Genomic DNA, 24356 nt, shown 5'->3' on the forward strand with positions numbered 1-24356 from the left:
ATTTGACTTCTTTCTTTCCTATTTGGATTCTTATGCTTTCTTTTTCTTGTCTGACTCTACAAGGAAGACCTAGGAAGACTGACTAGAAGTGCAGCCATTAACACTCTAGTCTCATTTAAAGGAAAGCACTGGGTTTATTTCTCCAGTCAATACTGTTAACACACGTGTCACTTTCTTACACTGAAGTGTGTTCTTGTTGCTCCTAGTTTATTTGTTGCTTTTGCATGAAGGGATATGGAATTTTGTCAAAGGTCTTTTCTCTATTAGTTGAGATAATAATTCAATTTCTGTCCTTAAGTCTTTTTGTGGGCTGGATTATACGTATGTATAATTCGATTTGTGTATGTATCTTGCATTCTTAGAATGATACCAACTTGGTCACGGTGTTATGATCTTCTTGATGTGTACTTAAATTCAGTTTGCAAGAAGAGTTATTACAGATGCCGGCACCTATGTTCTCCAGAGAAATTGGTCTATAGTTTTTTTTTTTTTGTGGTTGTGTTTTTATATATCCAGCTTTAGTATTAAGGTAATGCTGACTTTGTAGAATGAGTTTGATAGTGCTCCTCCAATTTCAATTTTAGAGAAGAGTTTGAGGTGGCATTGATATTAACTCTTCTTTAAATGTTTGTTAAAATTTATGACTGACCCATGTAGTCCTGGACCTTCCCCCTTTGTCACATACTTTATTATATTATTATTATTATTATTATTATTATTATTATTATTATTATTACTGCTGCTGCTGCTTTGGTCTTTGTTGATTTTTACGGCTGTTTAAGTTGTCTCTATCTTCTTGATTTAATTTTAATAGGGTTATATAGTTTTTGAAATACAAGTTTTCAAAAGTACTACTAAGGACCCTAGTGTTTTTATTGGAATCACACTACCCACCCCTGTAGAATCTCTATTTATGTTAATGTGGGACTTTCCTCTCTGTCTTTTGGTTTGGCAAGGCATTTGCCAACCTTTTTTTTTAAGTGGATGTTATGACTTATTTGTTATAAAAACGTCTTGGGCAAATTAAATACCTTGTGTTTACACAGATGATTTCCCAGTACTGTGTGTCTTAGTTTTCTTTCTTTTTCATTTACTTAACAATTCCTTTTATTGTCTGTTTTGTTTATCATATGTGTTCCTGGAACCCACCCCCATTTCCTCCCCTCCAATCCTTTCCTTCTTCTCCTGCCACCTTCCCCATTCCATGTGCGCTGTTTTAAGCTCACTGAGTCTGCTTGGAGCCTGTAATGCACATAGCTGTAGGGTAGACACCGGGGCATGAGCAGCATCTCCAAGAACACATCCTGAAGGGCTCTCAATCACCAGCACCCATCACCTGCCTCTCTCTCTCTCTCTCTCTCTCTCTCTCTCTCTCTCTCTAATTTTGAGCCGGTCTAGAGTACAGAGTCCTAGCCAATGTGAGTTAGTAAGTGTAACAACCCCGTCATGCCCAGAAGACACTATGTCACTGCATTCCTCTACCGCCCATGCTTTTAAAATCTTCCCACCCGCTCCAGCACAATGATCCCAGAGCCCTGGAGTGGTGGTGCCTATAGATGCCCCATTAGAGCTGCGAAATCTGCAGTCTTTTATTCTCTGCATAGAAGCCAATGGTGGGTCTCTGTATTGATTGCCATCTACTTCAAAAGCAGCCTTGCTGATGGGCGTTGAAGGATGCCCTATTCCGTGGGAATAAGAGGGAGAGCTTAGTTGGAAATGTATTTATTTACATCCATTCAGGAGAATAGCAGACTTAGGTAGCCACAGATTATTTGGCCAAGTTAATGGTTCCAGGCAGAGCTTGCGGAGCAGGACATAAATCCAATCAGAAAGTGATTGATTACTTTGATCCTTCTCCCCACGTCTCCTAAGCCTTGGGATTGCAGGCATGTGCCTCCACCCTAGCCTACTTTTGAAGGTTCAGTTAAGTAGTACTACTCATCAAGGGCGGAAACAAACTGATGTAGTGTGGCGTGAACCACAGATGATGTACAGGCACATTTAACACCGAGCACAGTCCAGTAACTCGTCACCAATGGCCACGCCACAGCGAGTGACTGAACTGCAGCACCAGGCGCTGTGAAGTGGAAAACTGTTTATGCCGATGTGAAGTCATTGAGTGTAAGGGAAGGGAAGGAGACAGGTTGGAACGAAGAGCAAAGCAGGGTTCTGTAAGGAGCGCAAGAAAAAGGAGCAAGAGATTAAGAAAAAAAAAGGGGGGGGGCAAGAGAGAAGCTCTCAGGGTAAAGGCACTGGCCACCAAAGCTTCATGACCTGATTCTATCCCTAGAATCCAGTTTGAACTCCAAGCTGGCATCAGGTTCACAGCCCTCAAGTTCAAGGGGTGTTCCCACCTGAGATCTGTTCCCAGATGGGCACCTTTCCCCTACCCTTCCCAGTGTAAGGCACTCAGGCTGCCTGCACCTTGCATGTAGTCAATGTCTGGGCCTCCTGCCTTCCCCGACTACCTCATTCATGGGCTGTGGCGGAACAAACAGAAGCTCCTCAACTTCATGTTTCCAGACCTTAGGCCCCCCAGGTAGCTCGGTTCTTAGTAACAGCTTTTCTCAAGACTCCCACACCCATCATACAGCATGGCAACATGAGATCTCTTTCCCTGACCCGTTGAGAAACACTCCTTCCAAACTTGCAATTGGCTTCTAGACTGGCGGGGGTCATGGGCACAGGCACGGGTCTGTGTGGAGTGCTGTACTCACTGGCCAGCTCTCATCTGGCTTAGCTCTTGGCGGTGGCTTCTGCCCACTTCCACCCCCACCCTCCCAGTCCCTAGGGGAATTACAACTGTTTCACTTCCTTCTCAGTGTCATGGTTCCTCCACCCCGCCCCTACACTTTTCTGGCATCCTTTACTTCCTTTTTGAATTTTGGAAGCCCTTTCTCTTTCTCTCTTTGCAGTTGTCTGTTTGTTCTCATTCTGACGGTCTTCTTCCCTGGCTTGCATGGCTTCCATTCAGCCAGCTTACTTGGAAGATCTAATGTAACATCTTTGATGCTGTAGGAAGCACTATACATTGTTTATATTCATTCACTCATGCATTCATTCATTCATTCTTACAATGGTAACAGATGACTTCGGTGTCCAGCGACTCCAAGTTCTTGTCATTTGAAGACTTTTAGGCAAATGAACAGTAGTCACTAAAAGTACATTTTAAGCCTCAAGTGGTTTAAGCAGGTGGTTTGTTTTAAAGGTAGTGACGATTGGTGGCGTTCAAGCAGCGGTCAAGGACAGACTGAATTCAGGACTACAAGTCAAAGCTCCTCCCAGGCCCCACCTGCAGCTCTGACCCAGCAATCAAGAGGGACCTGAAACATGACGCAACTGGCACAGACATGCCGGTGTCCTAGAGCCACGTCCGCCGAGGCTGCCCGCATGGTCTGTCTGCCTTAACTCAAGTTGAATGTCCTCTCCCAGAAGAGTTAGCACTACATACAACATGCAGAAAATAATCCTTCTAACGTTTCTGGCTAGGAATTGTGGGTCCGGGGCTGATTTAGGGTCACAGTGCTGGCCCCATGGCAAGTCCCAAGAACCTGAATGGCATCAGTACGGAGATGGCTCCCTCAAGTGATTTTCTGGGCATTGCTACTGTAAGGGAGTCATGTGGTGGTCACAGAACCCTGGCTCTAAGTCTGGACATCCTGCTTGGGCCTGAGGTGGTGTGAGAATCTAAGGTAGCTGCTGCCTCCACAGCTTCTCTGACATTCTCTGTTAGTCCTACTGGGCATCCAGCTTCTAAGTCCTAACGCCATGTTTTAGAGACACAGACCAAATCTTCCCCGACGACGACGACGACATTGGCGGGGAGCTCTGATCTCAGATTTGTTTCTTTAAAAAAAAAAAAAAAAAGACTATTTTCTTCTAGTGTCCTTTTGAGAAACTTTGTATAAATGGATGGGAGTGCCACAGGACACAGGCTGAATCTACCATTGTCCAATCATGTTTTAATCAATGGCAAAGGTCAAAGGAAATCTTACATTAAAAAAAATGGCAAATAGATCACATGCTGACGTCTTGACAATTACTCGTTACACCGTTTGAAACGGCACTGGCTTGTTGGGATTTGGTAAGAGCCCGTTCTGACCTGCATCTTTCTCACTTCCTCTTGTGCTTCTATTATGATCTGGGGATTCTCAGCTTTCTTTTTCTGTTAGAAAATATAATTTCGGGAATTATAAAGGTCACGGCTGGTGATCTCCTCAGGTTGTGAGGCCTTCTAACTGGAAGAGCTCCGTTTCACTTTCCACAGCAAACTACTGACCTTTGTTAAGTCCTATTCTGAGGGGGCATGGGGAATTAGAGCACCTGGACTCCAGGGCCCCATGTCACTAGCTGCTGTGGTGGCTACCCCTCCTCAGCCCTTTTGTGTTGAAAATGCTGTTTCTACCATCTCCTCCTTTCAGGTCTTGTTTGTAGTTTTCTCTTTCCTGCTCATTGGCCTGATTTCAGCAGTAGCAAGAAGGGTTAGATAGAAGGCAGATGCTGACAGGCTCAGCTCACTCACGATCACACCGCCTGGGTATCATAGGATCAAATGGGAGCAGATAGGTCCCTGCCTGCTCCTGGATGCTGGCCCACCTCCACCAACGTGAGGCGTGATGGAGTTGGCAACAGTGGCTATTCTTCCAAAATGCTTTGCTGTGTACTTCTGTACAGACCTTTTGACTCTTCGTTTGAGGAATAGCCTATAATTTGCCTTAGCAATGGTTTTAGTTAGGGTTTCTATGACTTTGATAAAACACCATATACAAAAGCACCTCGAGGAGTAAAGGGCTCATCTTTCTTCTGTGTCCAGATCAGAGTCTGTAACTGATGGATTTCAGGGCAGAAATCCAAGCCTGGCAGAAACCTGAAGACATGGAGGGGCTGACAAAGAGGCCATGGAGGAGTGCTGCTTACTGGCTTGCTCAGCCTCCTTAGGACACCAGGACCAGCAGCCCAGGGGTGGGACTGCCCAGAGCGAGCTGGACCTCCGCACACCAATCATTCATGAAGAAAAGTGTCCACAGGCTCATCTGGTGGCTGCGTTTTCTCAATTGAGGTTTCCCTCTTTCAAAATGGCTCCAGCTTGTGTCAAGCTGGCATAAAACGAGCCAGCGTAGCACTCCCTCACCTGCCAGAATGGTTACAAGCTTAACACGTGTCTCTCAGAGGACGACAGCAGCCCTTGAGCCATCACTTCCAACTGCTGCTGTTCGCTTCGTCACCCCACCGAGGAGACACAGAATTCTGTAACAAACGTCAGGGATAATGTGAATTCTTTTGTGACTTGGGGCTTGCACCATGGCCACAAGAATTTCTGGCCCCAACACTAACCAGGCCTCTTCTTTGTAATTTTGGAAAATGGGAGGCATGTTTTCTCACATGACAGCTGGCGGTCAGACAGCAAATAGTCCTGGAGAGGAGCCGTGCGTCACTAGTGACAACCCATACACTGACTGGGTTTAGACACGAGGGCTGCCCCCAGCCCTGGACAAGGGACTTTGCTCCCAGGGCTATGCTGACTGTACCAGCTCCAGAGGAACCGGTAGAGACGTCTGCATCTGTCCACAGCAGATGCACGGTAGATACATAGGACTCAAGCATGACATTCAGTTTTTGAAAAAATTTTATTAAAAAATTAAAGTGTATGTATGCGTGTATGTGTGTGTAAAGATAAAAACAAAAACAACAAAAACTAAAGCCACACATCTGACACATGCCTTTAAAGTGGCAAGCATGTGATACTGGTTGTCAAGTTCTCCCAAGCACTGATCTAGTCTTTCACATCAGTTATAGTCAAGGGGGGCTTCCAAGGGAAGCCATATGTAAACAGGCCATCAGTATTATGGTGAGCAACAACTATGTGAGAACTCTGAGAACCCGAGAGCAGGCAAGCCCCAGGAGTTGTCCCCGTGGACTTTTAGTTCTGCTCTCAGTGTGGTGGGTGCAGAGCCTGGGGGAGGGCTGTAGAGACCAACGGTGTCAGCAGAGGATGGCCTTAAAGCACCTTTAGATCCTGGACCCTTTCCCACAGTTCAAGCCAGTGATCCTCAAACTCTGAGAAGAGGAGGTTGTTCAACTTTGTTGATTCTCTGGCTGTGTTGGAGATGAGTACTACGGTCAGGTGATGGGGTATTAAAGCAATTGCTACCTCCTGGAAATAACGGGGATCTCATGAATGTCACTGTGCTTTTGTTGGCTCAGGATGAGGCAGGGGGAAGCAGCCCTGAGGAATCTGTCAAGAGCTGTTCAGGAAGTAAACAGAATAGTTTTGATTTGAGGTCACAGAACCACCTCCAAATTACTAACAGGCCAACCCCACTTATCACAGTTCAGTGAACTTTGTTTCATCAGTGCCAGACAGGAAGCTGTTGTTTAAATAAAACACAGGACAGTTGTGGGTCCTGACTTGGGAAGACGTACTAAATAAAACATCTATTAAAAAACTTTATTAAACATAGAGCGCTATGCCCAAATAACTTCCCAGGGTTCGGAAAGCCTCCTGGAGCCTCACTGACAGCATGTAGATATCGTGACATTGATTCCAAGGTTCCCATTATCTGCAAAGAGATGTGCTATGGCTGTGTCAAAAACAAGGCAGTCACTGTTCATGATGGCTGCAGCCACACCATCATGAATGGACCGGGGTGTGGCCTCCCAGGTCAGTCTCCTCCGGTTCCCATTCAACTCCAGTCTGTAGGCAAAGTTCTCTGCTTGCTTGCGGGTGCCAATGAGGAGGACGATGGCAAAGAACTGCTGGTGACCTTCGTACTTCTCTTGCTTCTCGAGTACCAGCATGAAGTGGTGGCCAAAACAGGACTGCATCATCACCCAGTCCACAGCCCCTGGCAGGTTAATGTCTGTAGCTAGAAAGACTATGTCCTCTCCCTGAAGGGTAGTGATGCTCTTGTGGGCATGCATGAGATGGGACATCACAGCTTCTAGGGATCCCTGCCACTTGCAGGAGGCACCAGGACAGGGACAGGAATAAGGACGGTATTCACAGATGTCTTCATGCTCTGGTTTCTCTGTATGGTGTAGAGTCAGGGAACAGCCCGTGGTGGCATACTGCAGAGACAGAAAGAAACATACTGCGTCATGGCATCCTCCCAAAACCTCCTCGGTGCCAGCATCTATGCATACCTACCCACACAGGTTTCCTGGGCTCAATTTCTATCTTTATCTAAACTACTTTTGTTCACGGAGAGTCGAGTCTCAGTTTCTTCTCATTGTCAATAGCATCATGCATAAAGTCAAGGACACTGTTTTCTAGAACCCCGTCCCAACAATGGTAAACGATGAGGATTAAATGTTCTTCTACCAGACAAGCAAGACTACTGAGATAACACGGCCCCTTTCCTCACTTTTGATAAGCCCTGATTCCTTTAAAGAATTCAAGTACTTGGAAGTGGGGTAGGCAAGGGAATACTGGATCATCTCTAGACTTTTGCTGAAAAATAGATGACTTTGAAGACAGCACAGTTTCTCTCTACTTCTTCCTAAGACTAATGGTAGGTCATCTAGTCAGAAGGCAAGGCTCCCTTGTGGTTCCGTGTTCTTGACTGCCAGCATGGCTAAGCCTGGGTAGAGGAGGCCCAGATCCTCTTTTGTTGTCTTGCTGTCACCTTTGTACTCACTGCCCTGAAAGGTGCTGTGCCTACAGGTTTTGTTTTGTTTTTAAAGAATCACATTCGAACAAAGACACATGCTCCACTATGTGCATAGCAGCCTTATTTATAATAGCCAGAAGCTGGAAAGAACCCAGATGTCCCTCAACAGAGGAATGGGTACAGAAAATGTGGTACATCTATACAATGGAGTACTACTCAGCTATCAAAAACAATGACTTTATGAAATTCATAGATAAATGGATGGAACTAGAAAATATGATCATGAGTGAGGTACCCAATAACAAAAGAACACACATGGTATGCACTCATTGATAAGTGGATATTAGCCAAAAAGCTCAGATTACCCAAGATACAATCCACAGACCACATGAAGCTCAAGGAAGAGGACAACCAAAGAAGGGGGAACAAAAAATACTCACAGGAGGAAATATGGAGACAAAGTGTGGAGCACAGCCGGAAGGAATGGCCATTCAGAGTCTGCCCCACCCAGGGATTCAACCCATATGCATACAGCTACCAAACCCAGACAATATTGCTGATGCCAAGAAGTGCATCTGATACAGCTGCCTCCTGAGAGGCTCTGCCAGAGCCTGACAAATACAGAGGCAAATGCTAGCAGTCAACCATTGAACTGAGAACTGGGTTCCCATTGGAGAAGTTAGAGAAAGGATTGAAGGAGCTGAAGGGATTTGCAACCCCATAAGAACAATAATACCAACAAACCAGAGCTCCCAGGGACTAAACCACCATCCAAAGAGTACACATGGCTCCAGCTGCAAATGTAGTAGAGAATGGCCTTGTTGGGCACCTGAGGAAGGAGAAGTCCCTGGTCCTGCCAAGGCTGGATCCCCCTAGTACAGGGGAATGTCAGGGCAGGGAGGCGGGAAGGGGTGTGTGGGTGGGGGAACACCCTCACAGAAGAAGGGGGATGGGGATGGGATAGGGTTTATGGACAGGAAACTGGGAAAAGGGATAACATTTGAAATGTAAATAAAAAAAATTCAATAAAACAAAAGAATCATATCCAGGACTGGCACCTTAGCAGACGCTTTAAAGCCCACTAAATTTTCCGAAAATGGCTTCCTCATGCTGATGAGGCCCTCGTTCCAGCCTGGGAAAGCGGGGGCTGGGTGAGAGTCTAAACCGTCTGCCCTTCACAGGCTGCCTTACTAGGGTAGGAACAAAACCACTCTTCCTCCCCACTCTCAGGACACTGTCAGTGGAAACACCTTGTCTGTCATGGCAGAAGGCCACACGGAAAGAACAGAGGTTCTTCTGCTCTCAACCTTCACACGAATGACGATGATGGGAATTCTAATTACCAGAGGGAGGATCGATAGACCCACAAGCACATACTTATCCAGTGCTCTGCACTGTGGTCACAGAAAAAAAATTAAGGTAAAAGGAGGAGTTAGCCTCCTCTCTCTGAAGCACAGCGTGACAGACAGATAGATAGACAGACAGACATTCAGACAGTCTAGCTTCCTGCACTTACTCTCCAGTCCTCCAAGCCTGCAGGCACCAAAGAAGGGACAGCACCAGGCCACCTTTCTAAGAGCTTAGGATAAGAAGCAGCTACCAAGCTCACAGCTGCCTTTGCTTTCCCCTACCCTGACTTACAACCCCCTTATAACACAGGTCAGGTTCCAATCCTTACAAAAGGTCTTTCTAGCCACCAGGAGGGCCTGAGTATCCTCCCTACACAGGACACCAAGCTGATGTCTCTGAGAGGGCAGAGAGGCCAAGACAGCTGCTCCCCACAGGGAACTCAAAGACACTGCAGGAAACACAGAGCATGGCAGGGTCGGGGTGAAATGGAGGGTAGGGATGGGGATGGCAGGGGTGGGTAAGGGGGTGCCTGTCTGTTTGCCATTGTTCTGGAGGCTAAGATAGAAGGCTGTGTGCTTCAGGCTCCTCCTGAATATACAGAGCTCCTTTTCAAAAAACAAAGGAACAAGCAAACAAAAACCAAGCGAGCAAAGTGGCTCATGCCCCCGGCACGCTGGCTGAGGTATTTCTGTTACCTGACAGAACTGCTTGCTCGTGTTTCAGAACTGTAGACTCATTTTTAAAGTTCAGGTAAAAAAAAAAAAAAAAAAGTCTTGGGCAGAAGGAGAAATAGATTTATCCATTTCTATTTACATTCTGTGTTCTCAACTTTTCAAAGCCTCACAAAGAAGTCCCTATGAACTGTTTTAAACCTGGGGTGTGGGCAGGACACAGAGCCTCCTGTGGACGGTGGGTGAGGCATTTCAGTCTAGAGTTTTTAAAGCACACATAAACACAACAGAAATAGCAGGAACATCTCAGAGTCTGGCTCAGTGTTTGGATCTGAAGACGGCTTAGAACGGGCAGTTGACCTTCGCTGCCAGGAAGCCCAAGAATGAGGCAGAGTGTGGCACAGCCAGTCCAGGATAGCACCCTCTGAGCCCTGTAGCCCCAGACCTCTCCCCTGCCCAGAGCCAACACCCACAGCAAGTGTTTATATCACCGGCATAGCTTGGCTTTCAGGAAGGATCGTGCTACAGGCCCTACTAACTTAAACATATTTTAAAGCCTTGGGTGTTTTTACTGATTCTTTTAAACCAGCTGAATTTCAACTCCACTCTATTGTGGTAATTCAGGACCATTGAGGCCATTTCTATGGTAACTGGATTAAAGGTGATCTCTGAAAGGAAAACATTCCAACTTTGTTTTTGTGGTGCCTGTGTAAGTCAACTCACCCATTTGTCTGGTTTATCCATGTTAAATATGCTATCCACTTGACACAGTCATGGCTCAATGATCTAGGGCCATTTGAAGCAAAGGATTCTCTTCCTGACATCTGGGCTGAGAGGGCTTTCCATTTACAGGCCTGGTTCTTTGCTGTACCCGAGTGCGGCTGAGAGGAGCCCCTGGGCTCCTTTGCAGAGAGGCGTGTGTGTCCTGGGACACAGCCACAGCTATAAATGAGATTTCTCCTTTGGGAAAGATGTGCTCATTTTCCCCAAAGGGTGGAGGTTATTTCTAAGCCAACATCTCTAAGGAAGTAAGGAAAAAAGAAGAAAGGAAAGGGGGGGCATAGGAGGACTAGCTCAAGGCTAAACAACGTGGGAAGGAGCAGAAGGAGAAAGAAATGTAGAATGTCACCCTAGGACGTCTTTTCAGCAGCCTGTCAGGTGCTGCCGCAAACACCGGTCCTGTGCAAACACGTCGTTGCTCTGCCTTGGAAAGGCTACGCGTAACCTGCAGCCTTGTGCTTAAGTCTTTGTGGAAAGCAGTAAATAGTTCCCATTCTTTCCCTGGCAGGAGGTTGAAAGGTTGTATTTAAGGTGGAATTTATGTATTTAAGGTGGAATTTAGGCAGGGTTTCCCTCTTTGGGTCACAGAAACCCTTTCATACACAAATGTGTATAATGAGACATCACGGCATCTTGAACATTAGTCATTTATTTACCTAATAAACAGTAACGCTGTTTATAAAATGAGGCTATAAGCTAAATACTCTTCTCTCTGCAGACTGCTAGTGTATGTTATAGAAGGTTCAGACCAAGTCATGTAATCTGTTCCATTAAACTTGATTCTGTGTAATTCCAGAATGACACACTGAACACCAACAGTCGGTCACCCTCTACAATGGAGGTTCCAGGAGCTCCATGGCAGAAGCTGGTTCCTTTGGGGCATTACGAAGTAAACGCCCTGCCTCCATCTGCTTACCTCCAAGGAAAATAGCTCAAACTCATTAGCAGGAGAGCTGCCAGAGTCTCAAAGGAAAATCCAAATAAAATAAAATAAAACCGATATTCTCTTGTTGGATGTGAATCAATTCCAAGAAATGACCTTTTCCAGAGTAAGCACAAGCAAACAGCACTTTGCTCTGACCTAAGTAAGCTGTAATGATCATAAAAGTCACAGTGATGGCTAACTACAACTCTGGCTCCGGCCGGGGAGCCTCCGCTCTGCAAAGGGCATTTCTAGGACAACCACCGAGTTCTCCATGTGCACCGCAGAGCAGAGCACAGTGTCTGTGCTGTGTCTTGCTTCCTGATTAGACGTCCTGGTTTTTAAGAGACACACAAAGAGAGATTTAGGGGTCAGGCAGAGTGCCTGCAGCTTACATCCAAATGTTTAACAATATAGGTCTGAGGTGTAAAAGCAAAAGGAAAACACACACAGGGAAGACACTGGCGAATCTGGACGAAGGCCATTTGGGATTTTTCTCTTGGACACTAATATTGCAACTGTTATTTATGCTTCAATCACATCAACACTAAAAATGTACAAAGGAACCCAGGGGAGATGGTGGCACATTTACATTTTAAAGGATAAAAGTTTCTTATAAAGAGTTGGTTGAATGAAATGAGCTGTCTCCTAGTGTTTTCTTTGCATAGGACATCTACATGGAAAGAAAGCAAAGCTATTCATTTCTCTTTTTCTCAAGGTACTGTGGGACTCATTTTAGTGAAGCAACACAGTTTTGCCATGAAGACATAACTCAGAAAAGCCAACGCTTCTGTGGTCCTCACAATAGTCAGTTTCTACGATGGTGTCACTATCGCCTACTGATCCTTCCAAGGTTGGAAGTCACTGCTGCTGTGTGGCCTGCTTTGCCATTTCTGACCACGTCAGTTGCACTGTCCACTGAGTAACAGGTCCACTGCATTCCAAGACACCATTTGAAAGGTGAGTTCCAGGAGGGAAATTAGCTCAACCCACCATTTTCTTAAATGGGTGCCAGAAATGGAGTGAATTGTGAGGGTTCAGAAGGAGGGATGTGTGATGCATCACGATCAGCAGATACCCAGCGAGCTACCTAGCTGCTGCCTCTCTCCTCTTCAGATGTGTTCGAATGGGAATTCAGGTGAACCTGTGATAAACTCAGTAGGGCAAGACTTAGGTTTATCAAAATTAACCATTAACCAGTACTGAGGACTGGCCCTGTGACCTTGTGCATACAAGGCAAACCACACTCTCTTGAACTACATGTCCAGCCTCAAAATAGCCTTAAAAAAACAACAGACTTCTAGGGCGGGAAGGATAATTCAGTGGTTAAGAGCATCGGTTGCTCTTCCCAAAGACCCAGGTTTAATTTCCATCACCTATAGGGCATCTCACAACTGCCTGTAACTCCAGTGTCAGGGGATCTGGCACCACCACACAGACATATATGCAGGCGAAACACCATTATAAACAAAAAATACATAAAATAATATAATAAAGACAGCCTTCTAGCAGTTCAAACTAGCTTTTGTGTGTATGTGGTTAAAATGTTTATCTGCTCCCCAGATACTGGCCAAGTGATCATAGATTACTGCCCATTTTTATAGTCCTAATAATTTTGTTTAAGCTCTGAGTTACCGGTTCTATCACCTGCCCTTGCCTACCTGGTACTTATGGACAAAAGAATAAGCATTAGGTTTATTTGCAGATGACAGACAGTCTCAACCATGCTAATTTTACTTTAACTGGAAATCTTACTGTAGATTTTAGTATCAAAGAGGGACTCAGTAGTTTCAGATCATGTAAGGAAAATGTTAATATTTTTAAATATCATAATTATAGGTTTCTTCTATCATTTTTTGGTAAGGATGTGTCACATATTTCATTTATATAAACGACTAGAGCGGGGTGTTTACAACTTCTGAAACAGATTCGGCTGTCCTTTTGATGGCTGTATACATCTCTTGAAATAGATTTGCAACCATTTGTGAAATGTCTGTGTTTAGGATGCCAGTCCTTGAGACCATCTGACCTTAAGCCTGCTAATACTATTAATAATGAAAGCGTGTGTACTTTTCAAGTTAACTTGGACAGCAGGATAAAGTCGCTCAGTCTGTATCTGGTTAAATCTTCCTCTAAACATTCCAGTATATTTTCTTTTAACTCCGTTGTTAAATTCCTCATCTCTGCTCCCAAGGCAGAGGGGTGAAGACCTGATTATCAACCAGTAGGGCAAGACACTATTTATTATCCAGTCCCAGAACTGCCACACATAGTCATCAAATGCTGCTGAGACTAATATGCTGTTAACAGGACAGTTTGTTTAGAGAAGGCTGCTCTAATTAAAATCTTCGGTTCACACATCCATCTTTTGTTCCTAAGACAAAGCAGATCACATACTACAGATAGTTTTCTTACTAAATGGAGTGTTGATGGAAAGCTTTGGGTGAGATCTGAGAACATTCTGTAATGGAGAGAGGGAACAGGTGGCCTTGTAAACACTTTGGGCTAGCAATAGTTCGTTTTTTAATCTTAGAGCAAAAGTTGATTTCTGACGATGTGTTTCTCATCTGTGCACAGGCAGTGTTAGCAAGCAGGTACACACTGTCACTGGTAACAAATTACCAGAGTCAACGGCTTCCTGCCACGCTGCTAGCAACAGGCCTACCCCCTTTCAATATGTGCTCGCTCTAGTGCCCAGGTTCCCACCTGCACAAACACACTGACAACGCTGACCAGCCTTAACTAGCGATTCTCCCTTACTGGTCCTTTCGACTATATTCATCAAAAGAATTGGTAGGGTTGCCAGATAAACAAATAATATACAAGGTACCCAGTATATTTTCCAGATAGTTTTGAAGTTATACTTATAGCTTCTTCCACAATTAATCTGTTGTCAAACTGAAGTTTGAATTTAACAAGGCACTGTGAATTCAGTTCGGCAACCTTAGCAGAGGATACCTCTGATTTCACAGCCATTCCGCCCAGAGCCAGTGCTTGAGTACCCAGCCTCTCGGCCAAGAGAATGGAAGGAAAGAGATGGCTGTGAGCAGAAAGCCACTGCTTCAGACTGAAGCCTGTGTTGTCCGAACTGACAAACCAAGAGTGAGTATCTCTAATGAGGTACGCTAATTGAAAATTATCGCTTTCGCAAAGGGCTTAGGAGGATAATGGGAGGCATCATACCTGTCAGGCACCTAAAAGGAAGGAAGCAGCTTTCTCTGGCTGGCTTCCCTGGGGTCCACGTGATGACCTTCCACCCCCCTTCTTTCTTCAGGGGCAAAGTGCAGGCCCTTTGCTGTGACTCCCGTGCTCCTGTTTCAGGAAGGCGTTGCCGTTCTGCTAGCCTATCTGTCTCTGCCACTGGAGTCGAGGAAGGTGAGTAGGGACAAAGGCAGGTGAGGCACAGGTGGGTCACTCAGAGGGAAGGACCTGGGGCCATAGGAGAATGCCAGACAGGACTGAGGTAGTTAAGTAGGTCACAGCAGCAATCAGCCCAGGCCTGAGTTTACAGCAGGGAGCAAGGAATCATCAGCAACATGAAGGCTATAACATAAAGGACAACACCCAGTGATGGGGACGCTGAGTAGAAATGGAACTGCAAAGAAGTCTCAAGGACTGGCTTTACCAACTAAGACCTGTCCCTTCTCATTGTATTACAGAAACCCCAGAAACAGCATCCTGAGGAAATGGTCATCTTATACCCAAGGACTCAGACTAGTAGTAAACAAAAGAAAATCACTGCAAGAAGGCAAAATTAAAAATGACTACTAAAAGGAACCAGACAGACTAGTTCTGGTGTTGTTGGGGAGCTTCAGTCTGGTCCAGCCAGTTAACATGACCTCAAAGGATATTTATTAGTATAGAAAAGCAGCCACTATATGCAAGATCTGAAAAGCCAAGAAAACAGCATGAAAATTTGTACTTCTCATTTTTTTGGCTTTTTCTTGGTGGGAGAGGTGTGAGTGAATGAAACCATTATATTTCAGGTGTGTTTTCAAGGACATTGACAAAATGGTATCATGGTTCTTTTTAGGGTTTATGGGCATTTTGATTTTATATCAATTTTGGTTCATTTAAAAGGAATGAGCATCGTGTTTCCCCTGAATAAAACTGTAAGTAAAGGTTTTAACTTAAAATGTATAAAGTAAGATATGTAAAATGAAATATATATACTTAGATCCTCTGAACAGGGGCACATACCACCTCAGGAGACTGAGGCAAGAGGATCATGGGGTTGAGACAGCCTGGGCTACATAACAAGGCCTTATTTTCTCAATTAAAAGAGGAAGGGAAGGGAAGAGGAAGTAAGGAAGGAAAGGAGGAGAGAAAAATAGATTACAAAAATGGAAAGAATGAAAAAAAGCCTTATCCCTGAAATACCAATGAACTGATGTCAGGGCTGTATCATCTGGCTCTAGAAAACTCAAGATGGGCTTATACCACCAGGCATTCAGGAGAGAAACCCACTGAGAGAATTTTCGGAAGTAAGAACAATTCTCTTTTTCTCTCACACCTTGATGCCTGCCTGCAGTGACACCACCCTCATCATTTGCTTCCTGTGAGTTTCTAACTAACTGTGCATTTATTTAGTGCCGGGACAGTGCTAGGCATTTTGCATGAATTCTTACTACCAAACCCAACATCACCCTGTTTTACAAATGAGCCATTGGGGCTTAGAGGAGCCAGCCACAGTGGGAACAGAGTGAACATGTAAACCAGAAGGTTTGACCAGGGCCTGCTCTTAAAACCATCACAGCCAGGGAGCCTACCAGTGAGAAGGACCAAAGACAGTGCCTTTGTCCACGCCCACATGTTTACCACAGGAATCCTGTCTGTTCTATCTCTATGGTAACTTCTGATCCCATAAATGCTACACAGTCTGCAGGGCCAGCCATAAAATCTTTACCAAAGTGGAAGTGAAAGGTGAAATGATAGTTGGGTAACTGCCAAGGAACTAAAGGAAAAGGGCAGGGGATTGATGCAAAGTAACAGAGCATGCCAGGTAGATTTCAGGAGCTCCAATAAGACCTGAAGGATGAAGACACATTTAACCAGGAAAACACCTTTCACTTTCCTTTTCTGGATATGCAAACTGGAAACTCATTCTAATATTCAGGGTTTAATCATGCATCTCTAGCCGTACTTGCTGGTGGTGTCGCTGGCATTCAGGTGATTAGATATATACCCATCTTGTGCCTCTCTTGAGTGAAGCCTAACATGTTTGAGTAAGAAGTGCTACTTAGCCTGGCCTTCATACAATCACACCAAGACAATACACTGTATGGGGCTTACAAGAAAGAGCTGTAAGGAACAAAGGGACGCCAATTGAATCTCAGACTGGTACTTTCTAGGCCAGATTTGCCATACTTTTTAGCTGGCCTCCGGACTGGCTGTAGGAAGGATCAACTTGAGTGGCAGTTGAATCCAGTTCCAGGTCCTGGTGACCAGGGGAAATCCTCTGATCAATTACATTAGAATCAACGTTCAACTTTAGCACTGCTTTGCAATTTTCTAGCCTTTAATTCCACTTGACATTCAAATGCTGTGCTGTCAATCTTGTTCTTTAAAGTACTGAATCTTGGAGTAATGGATGTGAGCTCTGATTCTTCGTGTACTATTCTAAGTCTCTGGGCCAATACGGTCAATTTCAGACATTTGTGAAGACCCCAGAGACAGCTTCTGAAGAAAATGACCCATGGGAGAGTTCCTGAGAGTAAGAAGAAATCTTTAAGAGTATTTTTGCTAGTGGGCTTCCCTGTCCCAGCACAGCACCACCAGCTGGCCTCCATTTGCACTGGTGAGGGAGGGCCTTCTATGACTTTTAAATCTGATCTCAAGATATCCACCATGTAGGAAGAATCTATTCATTATAATAGGTGAGCTAATTGGCTCAGGGAAGTTCATGCCTGGATCACAGCTAGGCCTTCTGAGAGCCTGGCTCTTCTGCTTTCTCTCTAGTGGCTTTGTTCCCATGACCACTTAGCAGATTCTAGAATGTTAGGGCAAGAAAACTCTCTGGTGTAATCATTTAGCCCTAGCCCTGCTTCCAAAGACCCCAAGTGCTAAAAATGAATCACTTTGTAAGAAGTCAACTATCTACTCGGATAATGGTTACATTCTATCACTGAGCAGTATGAGTGCCCCTAGTATAAAGATCTAAAGAAAGTAAGTTACAAAATCACCTCCAGGGCTGTCTGTGGAGTTAGGTCCATTCTTTCTCCCAGCCCCATGCTCCCAGAAATAAGACTCAGATTTACAAATACCTTGGCCATATAGCAAGGCTCTACTCTGACTAGATCATAACTTACACAACCCAATTACTTTAAGCCTCACTCTGCCATGTGGCTGGTTACCTGTGCTCAGACACCATGTGTCCATCTCCTCACATCTTCTCAGGCAGATCTTCCACCTCACTCTGTTCCAAAACTCTCTTTCTGCCCGGATGGCCCACCTTCTATTTTCTGCCTAAGCTATAGGCCATATGCTTTTTAATTGACACGTGGTGTGTCCATACACTACACAAGATAATCTTTCTACAGCTGTCAGACTTCCAAACCAGGTATGCAGAGAATCTAGCTCAGAAAACACTGCCTAAAACAGAACCAACCAAAGGCTGTCCCTAAGCAGTAGGCATTTGGCACGTAGATATGGAAAGTTTGGCCTATTAGTGATGGCTTTATGTTTGAATTTTGCCAAAGGTGAGTGTATCAGGGAGGGATTAGGGGTTGCGATTTGACATCGAAGTCCAGTTTCTTGCCTTTCTCTCTCTTTTTTTTCCTCCTATGAATGCCTGGCATGGCTGTCTCCAACTCCCAGCTCTTACACATGAGTAAAAGGTTGCCCTTTGGTTTGTTTTTGTGATAAGGAGTCTGACTATACTGCCCTACATACCGTATGAAATACTAAACCTCTCTAGTCTTCTTATATTAGTCTATGACATGTTTCCCATTTTTTATTTACCTGAAAGTTCCTGAAAAGTGACTGCACAAGGTCACTCAATTTGAAAGCCTCAGCTAAATCTTTTCGGAGGTTAGATTGTAACAATGTTGCTTTGTTAAAAAAAAAAAAAAAACAACCTAGCTGACACTTTAAAGGAGTGGCCCTATGTAACACAGTTGAGACAAACTATCTAAATACTCCCAGGGAGTAGTGCGAGGAAGAAAGGTAACTGACACATATAGCCTCAGGCTGGGGACCTCTCTTGTTTTTCTCAACCTTCCTAAAGCTGTGACCCTTTAATGACCCTTCAATTCTTTACTGTAGTGAACTCCCCCCCAATAAAATTATTTAGGTGCTACTTTGTCACTATAATTTTGCTACTGTTATGAATTGTAATGTAAATACTGGTGTTTTCCCTTGGTCTTAGGTGATGCTTGTAAAAAGGTCATTTGACCCTGGGTTGAGAATCACCATTCTGGAAGTAGACAGACTGAGGAGCTCAGGTCCCTACAGAGAGCTGCTCTAAACTTAGCTGGATCACCTGTGCAAGTACACAGCCCTGCCTTGTTTTCAATCCAACACAGCCTGTAGTCCTTAACGTTCCTCACCTCCAATGAAGAGGTTTGGTTGCTGCAGTTAAGTTCACATCTAAATCTGGCTTTTTTTTTTTATATCAAATGATTGAGCTGCCCTGCTTAAACAGTTTGGAATACTGCTTAATCAAATGTAAGGGACACACACTCCAGTTTTATAAACATCATAAATATGCACACACAAAAGTAACCCGAAGACCTATTATAAGCTTGGTTCCTGGTCTACATGATGGCTTGGCCCAACTGCACTCTTATGGACGTAGACTGAGAAAAGTACTCATACATGTACTCTTTATTTGAAGAGGATATGATTGTATATGTTAAGTAACCCAAAAAATTCCACAGGGAACTCCTACAGCTAATAAAGTTTCAGCAAAGTAGTTGGATACAAAATTAACTCACAGAAATCTATATATGAACGACAGACTGAGAAAGAAATCAGGGAAATGATATCTTTCACAATAGCATCAAATGATATAAAAATATCTTGGGGTAATTCTAACCAAGTAAGTGAAAGAGTTGTATGATAAAAACTTTAAGGTACCAAAGGAAGAAATTGAACAAGGTATCAGAAGATGGAAAGATCTCCCATGCACATGGATTGGTAGAATATAGTAAAAATGGCCATCTTATCAAAAAGCAATCTACAGATTTAAGCAATTTCCATCAACATTCCAATTCTTCACAGACCTTAAAAGGACAATTCTCAGCTTCATATGGAAGCGCGCGCACACACACACACACACACACACACACACACACACACACACACACACTCACTCAGAGTAGCTAAAATAATCCTAAACAATAAAAGAACTGCTGGAGGTCTCCTCATTCCCAATTCCAAGTTGTAGTACTGAGCTATCTGATAAAAACCACATGGCACTGGCATAAAAACAGAGAGTGATTAATGGATGAAACTGAAAACCCAGATGTAAACACAGACCTATGGTCATTTAATCTTTGATAACGAAATCAGAAGTCCACACTGGGAAAAAAAGACAGCATCTTCAACAAATGGTGTTGTCCAACTGGATATGTGTGTATAAAAGACTTCAAATAGATCAACACTTATCACTCCACACAAAACTCAACTCTAGCTGTATCAAAAGACCTCAACATGAAACCAGACACACTGCATCTGATAGAAGAGAAAGTGGGGAATAACCTTGAACTCACTAGCACAGGAAAAGAATTTCTGACCAGAGCACTGTTAGCATGGGCATCAACCCATGACACTGAAAAGCTTCTGTAAGGCAAAAAACATCCACAGTCATTCGGACAAAACAGCAGCCTACAGAATGGGAAAAGATTTCCACCAATCCCATACCTGACAGAGGGCTAATACCCCAAATATGTAAAGAACTCAATAAACTAGGTGTCAACAAATCAAATAATCCAATTTTTAAAAATGGGATACAGATCTAAACTGAGAATTCTCAACAGGGTAATCTTAAATGGCCAAGAAACACCTGAAGAAATGTTTGGCATCCTTAGTCATCAGGAAAATAGAAGTCAAAATGACTTTGAGATTCTATTTAATGCCTGTCAGAATGGCTGAGTTCAGTAACACAAGCGACAGCCTCATGCTGGTGATGCCCAACCACTGCTGGGAGGAGTGCAAAGTTCTACAGCCACTGTGGAAATCAGTGTGGTAGTTCCTCAGGAAGATGGGAAATGATCTACCTCAAGACTCAGCTCTACCACTCTTAGTCATACAGCCAAAGGGTGCTTCATCCTCCCACAGGGACACCTGTTCAAACACGCTCATTGTTTCTCTATTTATAATTACCATAAGTCAGAAACAGCCTAGATGGCTCTCTAAAGAATGGATAGAGAACACGTGGAACTTTTACACGTTGGAGTATTACTCAGCCATTAAGAAGAATGCAGATGAGCAGAACTAGAAAGAGTCCATCCTGAGTGACCCACAGTGATGGAGAACAGGGTGTGGGGCTAAAGGCAAGCAATTTAATAAGGTGACCCTATAGCCTAAACCCTCATTCAAACCCTTATTCAAATAAGCTACTTTAACTGTGCTTGTAGTTGGGCAGAAGACCAAAGTAACTCACTCATTTTACTGATTTGACTCTGACATCTAAAATGAAAATCTCCAGTGAGCTATTTTTAGTTTAAAACAGATCTTGCCCTAAAAACTAATCACCACTGAGGAGATAATGCAAGACAACTTAAACTGTCTCAGGTAGAATAATTACTTTCATTAAAAAAAAAAATCTCAGAAATATTAACATTATTCCCACCTACAACTTTAGAAAATGAACTCGTTGGTAGAGGTCTAGATTAGAGAGAGGCATATAAATGAGGTTGTAAGGCTTTTTTTAAGGGCTTCAGTACTGGCAACAGTATAACCACACAAATGTAACCTATCATTTAAAATACAGAAGATCAAGTCAAGTTTCAGACATGAAACAGGTGAGGATATTAATTTGTAAAGCTGGTTGTAAAAGGGAAAAAACATTATCTCTGTGGGTACTTTTAAAAAAGCTTTCAGAGGCAGACATTAACGATTCTATTAATTTAGCTGTGCGGGTGTAAATGTAGGCTCTAAACGAACAGGTGGAACAAGGGAATGAGAGCTTGCACTTTGGCTTGTGGTTTGCTTCTCCTCCCTACTCCCCAGGAGCACAGGTAACTCTTTAAATAAAGTGCTGGCACTGAAGAGAACTAACAAAGCTCTTGAGTGTCCGCGATGAGTCCTCGTGGACTCGAGTTGGTCGCGCTTAGTTAATAAACAACAACCAGACCAAACCCCAAACAGCAGCCACAACTTCAGAGTCCTCCCCAAGTCTGGGAGGCTGCGAGAAGGCTTGGCTTGCAGGATTTTTTCCGCACTCGAGTGAAGCAGGCAGTATCCGCTTCCCCTGTGTAAGCGCACTCTCAAGAGAGCTCCCAGATCTTGGGCGCTGGGTCCATTCCTAACCATGCTTGTTGCTGGAAACCGTCCGTGTCCTTCCTCCACAATCTACACGGCCAGCTTCCCAGTTTTAGTTAAGCTGTCCAGCCTTACAGAGCACACCCCTGCAGGGGACGCGGCGGCACTCGGTTGAAAGAGCTGGGATGCTTCTAACCCGCAGCAAGTGCCAACTTAATCTACAGTCAGTGCTCTGGCAAACATCAACCCTAGTTGCTAGTTCCCAAAATGGACAGGTGGGCGGTTAACAATAGGCACACACACACACACACACACACACACACACACACACAGAGAGAGAGAGAGAGAGAGAGAGAGAGAGAGAGAGAGAGAGTGTGAGTGAGTGTTAGAGAGACAGACACATGGAGAAGGAGACAGAAAGAAGGAAAGCAGTGATATGCCATTCGCTTCGCTTCTCAGGGCCTCCAAGTGCGCTGGAGGGCACCGGAACTCTGGAAGGTTCCTTGGCAGATTTGCGGATGGTGGTTGGACTTACCTTACAGGGAAACAGAACTGCCGAGGCGACCTTCTCCATAGCCAGGTTCCTGATGCTGGGCGTTAGGGCGCCCCTGCAAGTCGGGCAGCAGCTCAACTTCTGGCGGCATTGGTTACACACCAGGTGCCCGGCCTGGCACTGCAGAATGGGGGGCAGGACATAGTCAAAACAGACCGGGCACTCGAAGAGCGAGGTCAGCTCGTGGTGCTGCGGGGACACTGGGCCGGCCCCGCCGCCGGCGCCGGGGCCTGAGATCACCGCTGCCGCGGCGGGCACCGCGGACGAGCCGGGGCCCGCAGCCGAGATGGTGGCGGCAGCCGGGGGCGCAGCCGGGGACGGGGCGTGCGGGGTCTGAGGCGGCGGCGGCTGCTTGCTGCAGGGTTTGTTAGCGCTGGGGCCGGTGGAGGACGGGCGGCTCATCGCGCTCCGAGCCCACCATGGACCTGCGGGCTTCTGCCTGCCGCGGGGCCGCCCGGGTTAAGGCGGTGCGCGCCCCGCGGGTGGCGGGCTCCGGGGTAACGCCACGGCGCCCAGTCCGGGGACCGGGCGCGGACCCGACCAGCACCGGGAGGGCGGGGACCCGACCGCGCCGATCCTCTCGGCGGCGCCCGGAGTGGTCGACGCTCTCGGGGATCGCGGCCGTGCGGTGCCCTCCTCCGCCGGCGTTCTGGTGCGCAAAGCCCTGGCCCACCCGCTTCAGGAGCGGCAGCTGACGCAAGCCCCGGGGGCGCGCGCGGACGTGACGCTAAGACACGTGTGCGGCCGACCCGGCACTCTGGGACTGGCAGAGCCACCCTGCGGCCCGCGCAGCTCCGCCCGGCCCAGCTGGCAGCGCCGGAGCGGTTTCCCGCTGGGAACACTTGACTCGGTCGGTCGCCGCCGCGCGGGGTCGCTTCTCGGCGGTGGCGGAAGCCAGCCGGCAGCGCAGGGAGAGGACGCAGCCCAAGTCTTCCGACTCTTCCCAGGGGACCTACACCGACGCGCACAGGACTCCAGCCAGAAGGGCAACTGCTGGCCCGGCGTGGGCGTGGACGGCGCGCGAGTGCGCCAGGGGTGGGGCGGGGCAGGGGCGGGGCTCGGAATCCCCACGTTTCTTTTAGGGTTGAGTCATTGACGCGCCGGAGAAGCTTGCGATCTTGCTGCTCAGCCCGTAGCTTGACACGCGGGGGCGGGACCCGGAGTCGGGCGGGAGCCGCGCGAAGGCCTCGGGTGTGGCCGGGCAGTTAGGTATGAGGGTAGACTCTCCAGTGGTCCTGCCCTTAAGGCTAGGAGGTAAACCCGCGGTTTTCCTTCAAAAGCCCACTGGCGAAAGCTTCTTGGAATTATTTGGCCGCCTCCGATCCAGAGAACCCGGACCTCTTGGACATCTCTGGCTCGGTGGAGAATTAAAATCTCCAAGGAACACCATACACGTGGGTTGGGTTTGTGAGGCCCAAAATGACAGGAGAGCCTCTACTATCTGAGTCCTTAATATCTAGTCCTGGCCCAAGCCTTAGGCTTTGAAGCTTACCTGGGGCTTTAAGAGGAAGGTAAAGGATTGTGAGTTCAACGTACCTGTTACCAACCCTCCTCAGCTTGACAGGATTGGTGCTGGATTCCTCCTGAGTCGTCTCTATACACCCCGACATGTGGACTGTCTCAGAGGTGTAAAGTAAGATGTAGACTTAGAGGTGTGGAATAAAGGGCACCTACAGGGGCTGGAGAGATGCCTCCACGTACTATTCTTAGAGGACCAAACTTTGGTTTCCAGAACCTACAATCGCCTGTAACCTCAGCTCCAGGGGATCTGATGCCGTTTGGCACCAGTACACATCTTATACACACATGCCCATAAATAAAAATTAAACCTTAAGCGGGTGTTGGGGTGGGGCAGGGGGCATCTACACCCCACCTTCCGATCAAGCAACAAGAGAATTCTACAAGGGTTCCCCTAGTCTCCAGGCAGTCACCATTCAGAACCCATCGAGGTCAGAGAGGAGCCAGAGAGCTTGGAGTGAGCCGTATTTTGATATAATGGATATATCCTGCTTGGACAAAAGTTTTGTGCTTGAACTGATGACACT

General features: G+C 45.9%; 1 protein-coding gene across 1 annotated transcript; it reads right to left on the bottom strand.

Moving 5' to 3' along the window:
* Positions 1–6434: 6434 nt before the first annotated feature.
* Siah2 (siah E3 ubiquitin protein ligase 2) lies at positions 6435–22951 on the bottom strand. The gene is made up of 2 exons (XM_032898365.1): positions 22294–22951; positions 6435–7068 (listed from the first exon to the last, which is right to left on the bottom strand). Exons 1-2 carry the CDS (start codon positions 22711–22713, stop codon positions 6511–6513), a joined length of 978 nt encoding a protein of 325 aa, XP_032754256.1. The 5' UTR covers positions 22714–22951; the 3' UTR covers positions 6435–6510.
* Between the last annotated feature and the right edge of the window lie 1405 nt (positions 22952–24356).

The sequence above is a fragment of the Rattus rattus genome, chromosome 3 (genome assembly GCF_011064425.1).
Source record: "Rattus rattus isolate New Zealand chromosome 3, Rrattus_CSIRO_v1, whole genome shotgun sequence".
Taxonomy (NCBI): Eukaryota; Metazoa; Chordata; class Mammalia; order Rodentia; family Muridae; genus Rattus; species Rattus rattus.

What these genes read in the sequence shown, in the direction of transcription:
- Siah2 (XM_032898365.1), bottom strand. Translation starts at nt 22,713, where the DNA reads ATGAGCCGCCCGTCCTCCACCGGCCCCAGCGCTAACAAACCCTGCAGC. An exon ending in CAGTTCTGTTTCCCTGTAAG is followed by an intron (nt 7,069 to 22,293) that starts GTAAGTCCAACC and finishes CTGTCTCTGCAG; the next exon opens with TATGCCACCACGGGCTGTTC.